At 42.4% G+C, this 9,160-nt stretch overlaps 1 protein-coding gene across 1 annotated transcript; it reads right to left on the bottom strand.

Moving 5' to 3' along the window:
* Positions 1-45: 45 nt before the first annotated feature.
* Positions 46-8,938, bottom strand: LOC137801436 (phosphorylase b kinase regulatory subunit beta-like; the record flags this gene model as incomplete). The annotated part of the gene is made up of 5 exons (XM_068598842.1): positions 8,869-8,938; positions 8,119-8,257; positions 4,036-4,135; positions 854-961; positions 46-126 (listed from the first exon to the last, which is right to left on the bottom strand). Coding segments are annotated over exons 1-5 (498 nt in total), but the record flags the coding sequence as incomplete, so codon positions are not given.
* Between the last annotated feature and the right edge of the window lie 222 nt (positions 8,939-9,160).

Here is a 9,160-nt window from a genome sequence, read left to right as displayed (position 1 = left end):
GTTCAGCATCGATCGGCTCGGCAATCATTTTAGCGCCTTGTTTACCTCATCGGTGTTGTAAATGATTTGCAGACCAGAGCAGATCATCTCCACCAGGTACAGCAGAAACAGGGAAACGGCATCGATCTGCAGCAATGACAGAGGAAAGGACAGAGTGGATGAGATGCTATTGAAAAAAATTAAAAATAAAATCATTGTCATTTGTACACTGCCTGATATTTTAGGATTGGTCAATACGGGTGTCTTTCATTCTCTACACAGAGTAGAGACTGAGGCGTGAGCTTTATATCAGCTAATAGGCCTTTGGCATTGGGGCGGTTACATCAATCATGCAATTTACTTCAAAGTTGTTGGAGAATAAATCACCAACCAAGGACTAAATGTGTATACAGTAAAAGTGTTGAACAAATATACAGCTTTGATGATTCATGACGTTTTCCTTGTCACAACATTAGAATTCAGATTTTCTATTGAGCGCTCTAGACGTATTAGCCGCCTTTCACGAGAACTGAAGTCTCTATCCAAACGTGAAACACCAATTTTGACCTATGAGCTGTTTTAGTCCTCAAGTCGATTCTCCAGCCATACATGAACGCCAACATGTGGGTTTCTTCCCTGATCAACGCCAAGGAAATCATTTATTTTTTTATATACAAAGTGATGTGGTGGATTACCCTCTCCAGCCTCTTTAGCCCGAAGAAGCTTCTCAGATGTCACCATTCCATCTGGATATTTCGTTGTGGTGCACATCGTAATGCACACATCCCAAACAATGTGTTCATCCATATTGTGAAAAAACACATTTTAATTTCAGTCTTCCAAGTGAGGGTATGCCTCTTGTGTGCTTGCTGACCTGCAGGTGGTGGTAGTCGCTGTAGGAGTGCACCTCGTCCCCGGTGACTACATGGAACACCGAGTGCAGACACTTGGAGGGGCTGGGATCCTGTTTGAACTGCTCCACCTGGTACAGAGACCGAGAGGACAGGAGGAAAGGGAGACAGTGTAGTAGCAGATTTGAACACATTAAAACACACATGATGAAATATGCACATAAGCCTTATGGTTGGGGCGTTAGTCCTTATTCAGTTGGGCTGTGTCATTAATGGCATCTTTTATGCAGAAGGAATATGTTAAGGCTATATATGCGCCAATTTCCTCGTAAACAATGTATTGACCGATACAAAGTGTGTCTCTATCTGCAGAGAGCCGTGCCCTATGCCTGTATTTTCACCTGTCTACTCATTCTGCTAGGGCTGAGCATTTAAACCCCTCGTAGGAGAGTAACCCCTTTGCCAAAACTCAGTCATCGCTGCTGTCTTTCTCCCTCTCTCTCCCCCTCACAATTTTGAATGCTATGTTCACAAACAGCAACAAACAATATGACCACAAATAATACCTTTGAGGCCTTGTTCGACTTGCCAAAATGCAGGACTGCGTGAATCTACAAACACTCCATTGACACATATAATCTGTTGTTTCTGAGATAAGATAAACTGGAACCGTCCATATAATATATGCTGTAGCCTGCCCGGGAACTGATAAGGGTTAGATTTAGGGCGACTGAACTACCACTTGGTTTTCTGGAGAAAAAACCCAGAACAAGATGTTTGTCCTGTGTTGTGTTCAGTGAATTGTTCTTGGCTCCGTGCGCATGTGTGTGTTTGCTGCATAGAATCGACTGCACCCCAAATTACGGCTGGGCCACCAGTCGCGTCGCACAGAGTTATAAATAATTGGCCCTTTGTCCCATTTTTTACCTCATTTGTTTCTCTTCTCTCCACCCTCTCTCCATCATCAAGCCCCCCCTCGCACGTCTCCATTTTTCTCTTTCTACCTCCCTCGCCTTGCACCTACCTATGTTCTCCCAGTACTTTCTATTATTCACTCCTCTCACTCTCTCTTTCTCTCTCTCTACTCTGTTCCACTTTTGCACAAACTGCTCCACTTCCTGTGTGTGTGTGTGTGTGTGTGTGTGTGTGTGCTGTTTATGTTTCTATCAAATCTATTTCTGTGGAGAGATCTCTAGATTCTCGCTCCAGCAGAGCCGTGGTGTCAAGTGGCTAACCTCTCGGGGATATTCTAAGAGGCCCCAGATCTCACTTATTGTTTCAAGGGCTGCAATGCGCCAATATGAACTTCAAATTAGTGAAACACTTCAACCCACTGCTGCTCCATCCAGCCACAGGAAATTGTACAAGTCCGACTTCATGCAATTATTTCCCATCTATGGCCAACAAAAATAACCTCACAACTCATTAACCCGATAAGCAGGCTATTCCTTGTCATTTCTGGATGCATAAGAGATACTATATTTGCTTTTCAAAAACAACTTGTGGGAAAAAGAAAAAATTATCATGGCACAGAATCTTATGTTATCGCAACCTATCAACGAGAATAATGTGTTTAGACACACAGTTGAGAACAGGAATCCTTCCTCTGGCCCTTGAAATTGTCAGATTTTAAAACATCCAGGACAACAACTGGTTGTGTGAATTATGCTAATTAGGAGAGTTGATAATGAATCACATTTTCCTCCACATTATAATGAGTTAAGTTAAATGAGACGGTGAGAGAATAGAACGGTTGTGTAATTTTAAAGCTTCTAAATTGGTCACCTGTAATCTGTGTTGACACTCTGGTTTTCTGTCTCTTTCGGACATTTTATTTTTCTAAACAATGGTTTCTTTTAAATCTGTTATTTATGAATAACACAATACTAATACAATTAAATAAATTAGAAATCTGGAAGTTTTCTTGGGGGCGATGCAACAAGCTGTAAACACAGCAATGACATATGTTGATATGGTGACATCGAGCACCAATGGAGCAAGATTTGCATTCATTTTCACTCACGAGTTGCCAACTTTGTCTGTCTATTTTGATATAGTTCGAGTAGCATGCACTGTTTTTTTTGTTTTTTTTTGTTGCTGTCATCATGTCTAGCAACTCTGCCCCCTAAAAATGATATCCATATTCATCTCATTTGCATCAGCAAATATGTTTTGCTAGAAACACAACATTACTGCAAAAACAATGTGCAAAATATTCAAAGCATCAATATATCTCAGTAGTTTTCCCTCCAATATTTAACCACTACTGACTTTCCCTGACCTTGACTGTGTTTCAGTGGCCTAACAGTAACAACATGTAACCTGGTCTCCTAGAAGAAAACGTAAAGGCATTATACTCTTGCATCTTCTTGCTCGCTTTGTGGATATCCAGACAAAAATAACCTTACCGACAAAGTGTCTTTGACTATTTGTTAGTGCAAATAGAAAAATACAATTTTTTACTTGAAAAGACTGGCCTTAAGCAACTCCCAACACACTATCGCCACACAGCGGGGCCCAGCTGCTGTATTTGCTCTGTGATATTTGCCCAGCGGTGGCCCCGTGTCACATCTCCATTAAAAATGGCATGTTCTTGGTAAGTGTTGAAGACGGGGCCGTAACGAACGCTGCTTTGTGTAATTAACTGTGTAAACGCAGCTTTGTAATTAAGACCCTGGAAATCTCTCCCCTAAATTAGGTCGTCAAGGTCGAGGCAGGATGAAAAAGAATGGCTTTGAAAGGCACACGCTTTACGCAAGCACGTACACAGTGACACAGCCAGCTGCTCGATTAAAACATGTCGTTGGAGATGGATAAAAAAAACAACAACACACAAACGAAGGACATATCCGGTCCTGCCTCTAGCTAGGTAAAATGTCCATTTTCCCTTCACAGCCTGCTCATGCGCACACGTCAGGTTTCCTGCAGACGTGGCGTGAAATGTCCCCCTTCGGAGCAAAGGTCTGAGGCAATTAACAGATTGTCGGTTATTAAGCCCTCAGGACTAAAGCAACCGGCTCCCGTTGTCATTTGCTATGATATGAAAGAGGAACTAGATGCGCCTGGTGCTCCGCGAGGCTCTGATGAACAGCAGCTCAGAAATACACCTCTGAACTGCAATACAGTATGTAATTGTGTTGTGTGCTTTTATGCAATAAAAATCAAATGAAAATAAAAGCTGGGTGCAGCCCGGCTTAAAACTCACCTTATCCGCCTGTCGCATGTAGCAGTAGAGGATCCCTCTCATACACTTGATGGCGGAATGCTCCAACTCATGGGTTCGCCCCATATCGTCGTCGATGCGTCTGCGTGGCGGGAAGAACACAGTGAGCAGATGAACACACATGAAGAACATGTGAAGAACACAGGACGACAGCATGTGAAGAACAAATGAACAACATGTGAAGAACACATGAAGAACATGCAAAGAACACATTAAGAACATGCAAAGAACACAGGAACGGATTTTAAAGGACAATTCTGGTTTATTCTGACTCAGGTCTTACTGATGTTAACTTTTATGTTTCACTCACCAAAGTAATCGCTGTGATTCGGGGTACAATACGTCATTACTACAACAAAATCAGATGGGGCAAGAAGAACCCAAGAAGTCAGTTGACTATACAGGTAAATAAGCCAAAAGCTGAGACAGATTATCTGAATCACTTTATTTGGAGGTCAAACGGCTAACATGGAGGTTTGCTCAAAACCTTTACCTTTTTTTTTCCATCAGGCTTCAGTAATTAACTTGGTGAGTTTATTGTTTCTATAGTTGGAACGTTTGTTTTAAACCTGAATAATCCGAAAGTGAAGTTGAGCCAGACTCGTGCCTTGTTGTGCCTTTCATGCACATGCAAAGTGGTGCTTCAAAAACTAAAAAACAATGGCCTTTGGTTGGGTTCTGTTGGGCTATGGGAAATCTTCTGGTTTGTGGCGGTGCAACACCAAACAAGCGGACCTGAGCTGGAAAGCGGGGGTTCTCTACCTGTCCATCATTACTTATGACATATAAGCTCTAGTTGTAGTCTGTAATAATAATACTCACTATGAGCTATTCTTTCTTGGTGCCTATTGAAGGATAAACAAAGGTGCAATAAAGTGCAGAACGAATTTGCTGTCAGTCTCTGGATTTTCCAACGTGGGTCCATGTGGCGCTGATTATGCTGTATGACAGTCACCTAAGCATGTGATTTTTATGTGATTTTTACGCCTCTTCATTCATTTGAAAGACGTCAGTGCTAGCACAAAGCAATCATTTCCCTGACAATTGGAAGTCAGCTAAAGGTGTAAAGGCCTTAGTGCCTGTTGACAGAAGGAATTAAACCAAGCAACTGTTTCATTACAGCGGCACTGAACAGTGGCAAAAAATCAATATGCAGTTTGTAAAACGTTACACTTGCACAAGTATAATTCCAAATTGTGAGCACAATCCCTTTAAATAAATGTGATTTCAAGAGAGTGATATTGCAGAGAAGCCACCCAGAAGTCCATCGATTGTGGTTGCAGGGGCCACAGTGGACGTCAGCACATTCCTGGCAGGGCTGGCAGATCTCAGATGCACATCTCAAAGGTCACGCTAACAGAGACTTTGGGTACTGAAAGAGGAAAGCCACGTCGCCGAGGTGAAGCTTTGGTGGTAAGCGCTGCATTAATCACCCACACACTAACGTCTTTTAGATGTGACCCTACGCATCAAAAGTGATCGCAGAGGATACAGCGGGCAGCTTCTGCCAGCATCCTGTTTTAAAGCACTTCATTAACGGGCTACAGGCATCCAACATTGTGATATGCATGAGGTGATCCAACACGGGCCAGGGGTTACAGTAACACATCCAGCTCTTCAAATTTAATTAAGATTAATCAGAAAAACACAATGTGTGTCAGAAAGGTGACAAGAAAAGATTAACACCAACTCATCAACCCAGCCTTGGGGGTATAGGGGCCGGTTATGGCGGGGAGGGGGTGGGGGGGGGGGGCTACAGCAGAATAGGGCAAAAGATTTCAGCTAATAGATATTCCCATAAAACACCCAAGGTCATTACTAACATTAAGGGAGTTCATTTGTTTGTTTGTTTGTTTTCATGTGTTTGTTTTCTAGAAATCAGGCTATAAATGATGTATGAACTAACCCCTCTGGAAAAATCTTCAGAATAAAGATGGTAATGAAATGAAAGGAAAGTTTGGTGGATGTAAGTGCTACTGAAGTGGATGTTTCAGGCTCAGAGAAAATTCTCACTTTGAGAAAATTGCCTTTAAATTGCATACATATTGAAGGCACTACAGATCTTACTTATACATTTCACCATGAACTGATCTTACAACTAATCAGTGCATATATATATATATATATATATATATATATATATATATATATATATATATATATATATATATATATAGAGAGAGAGAGAGAGAGAGAGAGAGAGAGAGAGAGAGAGAGAGAGAGAGAGAGAGAGAGAAAAATTGTAACAAAAAAAAGAATAAAATGTGCCTGGGCAAGGTGGTGGGAAAAACATATCACGTCTACTTAGATGAGGAGTTGGCACGCACGCACGCACGCACGCACGCACGAGCGCATGCGCGCACGCACGCGCGCACGCACGCGCACACACACTGGCCGTGAAGTAAGTAATGGTACTCGCCAAGCCTGTCAGATGAGAATCATCTTAATTAAATCCCAGTGACAATTCTAATAGAAGTCAGCCATGACTGATGACTGAGATCTGCCGCTGGTCATATCACTGCAGTACTCTCTATTTTTACCCCCCTCTCTCTCTCTCGCCCTCTCTCTCTCTCTTTCTGTGTTTTCCCCTCCATCTCATCCCTTCACTTCTCCTATTTCTTCTGTCTGAGTCTTATCTTTCCTCTTGCTTGATCTCCCCCTCTGTCACCTTTGCCCTCTCACTCTCATTCTCTCTCTCCCACCCATCTACCATCTCATGCTTTAATATCTCTCTCTCTCTCTCTCTCTCTCTCTCTCTCTCTCTCTCTCTCTCTCTCTCTCTCTCTCTCTCTCTCTCCATCTCCCTCCTTCCCTCCTTCCCTCCCTCCCAAAGGCCCATTTTGTGAAAGTGCTCTTCTCCCTTGAAACTAATTACGGAGGCAATGCAGACATAAAGTGCAGGGACGGTTGATAAAGGAGTTTGGGGCCTCTCAGTGAAATTCTAAAGTGTTCCGAAAAGTGTTTGAAAAGCAAAGCCTTCAGACGACAGAGGCAGATTACAGATCAGGTTCAGTGAGTGGAACAAAACCAAAAGTCAAAGAAGAAGACGGGACCCATGTAGCTCAGGACTCTGGGTCTGTTCTGCTCTGAAAAGACCCTAGAAGTGATCAATCTATCCATTCATTTTAGTGTCCCTTTACATCACCACTGCTGAGGTGCTGAAAGAAATGTAGACCATTCGAGACCTATAACACCGTCTCTCTCAGAAATTACATGACAAATATCTAAATCTCAGCTGCAGAAATGTTCCCGATCTTTATCCTTATGGTATTCCATATGTCATTTATTGTCCACTCGCATATTCATAAGCACACAAAATGAATTACCTATTCTTTACTGTACATAGCAGCAAGAAAGCGCTAGGCCAAAATGACTAAGAACTTAGGTTTTTGGGTGTCAGTGGTTTCCTGGCCCCAAGGTACCTGATCTCTAGGTTCATTGTTATCAGTAGCTACAACCTACAATCATGCGGACAAAATAGCTACATCATTCATTTGTGCTAAAAGCACTTTAAACATATGATTTTAGTGAGATACAGAGATAAATTAGCATATATATATATATATATATATATATATATATATATATATATATATATATATATATATATATATATATATATACAGAGAGAGAGAGAGAGAGAGAGAGAGAGAGAGAGAGAGATCCTCAGAAGAATTTCAAGTCTGTCATCTCTTCTGTGGTTATTTTATTGTCTGTTATTTGTGTTCATATTTGGTGCTTGTGTGAAACTTGTATTCTGCCATTTTGACCAGAACCCCAGTTGAAATGAAATTCAAAATATCGAAGGAATCCTGGCAAAAAAAAGACCATTTCAAACTGCAATACGTACTGCAGCTGATCCCGGGATGGACCAGGGTCAGCGCTAAACTATCCTTTAAAAACCTGTAGAATACTGTGTGTACCAATTCGTGCATCATTTCAAAGACCAAGAGAACAATCAGGAGGTGAAAAGTCCCAATTAAGCGGTAAAAATAACAACAAATGAGTCTGGAGATACATTCGACTCTGCATGGATAGTCTGTGAGAGTGTGCGAGTGTACTAACCGGTAGGCCATAGACAAGGCCCAGGCACTGGCAGCACAGTACAGGGAGTCCCGGACCTTGGCCTCCTTGCAGGTGGAGCATGTTTTGATCGGGAAAAGGCCAGTGGTTGGACTCTGGTAGTTCAGAATAGTCGTCTTGACTGGAACGAAAGAGACAGAGAGGAAGAGACATAAGAAGTGGTGGTGAGGCAACAATGTTTGCAATGTCATCGGGACCGACTTACACCCACAAACAGTGAGGAAAACACCGCTGACGCGCAAAATGCTCGCTCGCGTGGCACCATTAGCTGTTTTCAATACCGCTGATGTGACTCTTTGTGCAACCAGTGCTGCTTGTTGCACCCAATGTAATGAAGTTGAACAAGTCCAAAAGCCGTTATTCCTTCACTAGTCTTCACTGAGAATGCTGGTTTGTAAAGAGCATGTACACATTCATGCTCCCACACACTTTGCAAGACCTTGGATTGTTATTCCCCTCCTACACAGTGGGAGCGCTATCAAGCAGCATCTCTCCCATCATACTTATGCAAGCCTCTATTTTGATCCACGGTTTCAGATGTTCATATGTCAGAGCAGATGTGCGCTTTGCTGCCTCAGCAGGACATTGAAGCAGTCCCATAGGCAGCGGAGACACAGCAATGGATTACCAGCGTGTGTATGTTCTCTATTTTCCGGGCTAGTCTGTGCGTGGGAAGTGTGGAAATAGAATATTGTAACCTTCCACCATGATGGTTACAGCTTATTCCCTGACCCGTGACCTTTCTCGGGCTGTGCAGCTGTTGCCTCTGCTTCATCCTCTTCTCTGTATGTCTCCTGTGCATAGTCAAGCTCAAATAAATAGAATCAAATTATATGCACATTGGGGCAGGGACATTAGGCAGACAATTGTTTCTTCTTTGATGAAGGAAAAAACAAACGCTCATGTAATAAAGTCCCTTGGAGCGAGGAGCTCCGTTTGCGTTACGTTGGCATATACAGTATACACTGTGAGAGTGTGATAGCAGATGGACGACTATTCAAGTCGAGCAAAGTGTGAACGGTGA

The sequence above is a fragment of the Clinocottus analis genome, unplaced genomic scaffold (genome assembly GCF_023055335.1).
Source record: "Clinocottus analis isolate CAN_PGR_092001 unplaced genomic scaffold, fCliAna1.0.p SCAF_409, whole genome shotgun sequence".
NCBI classification, from domain to species: Eukaryota; Metazoa; Chordata; class Actinopteri; order Perciformes; family Cottidae; genus Clinocottus; species Clinocottus analis.
The sequence above is the reverse complement of the archived record's forward strand: the minus strand, read 5'-3'. Positions and strand labels throughout refer to the sequence as shown.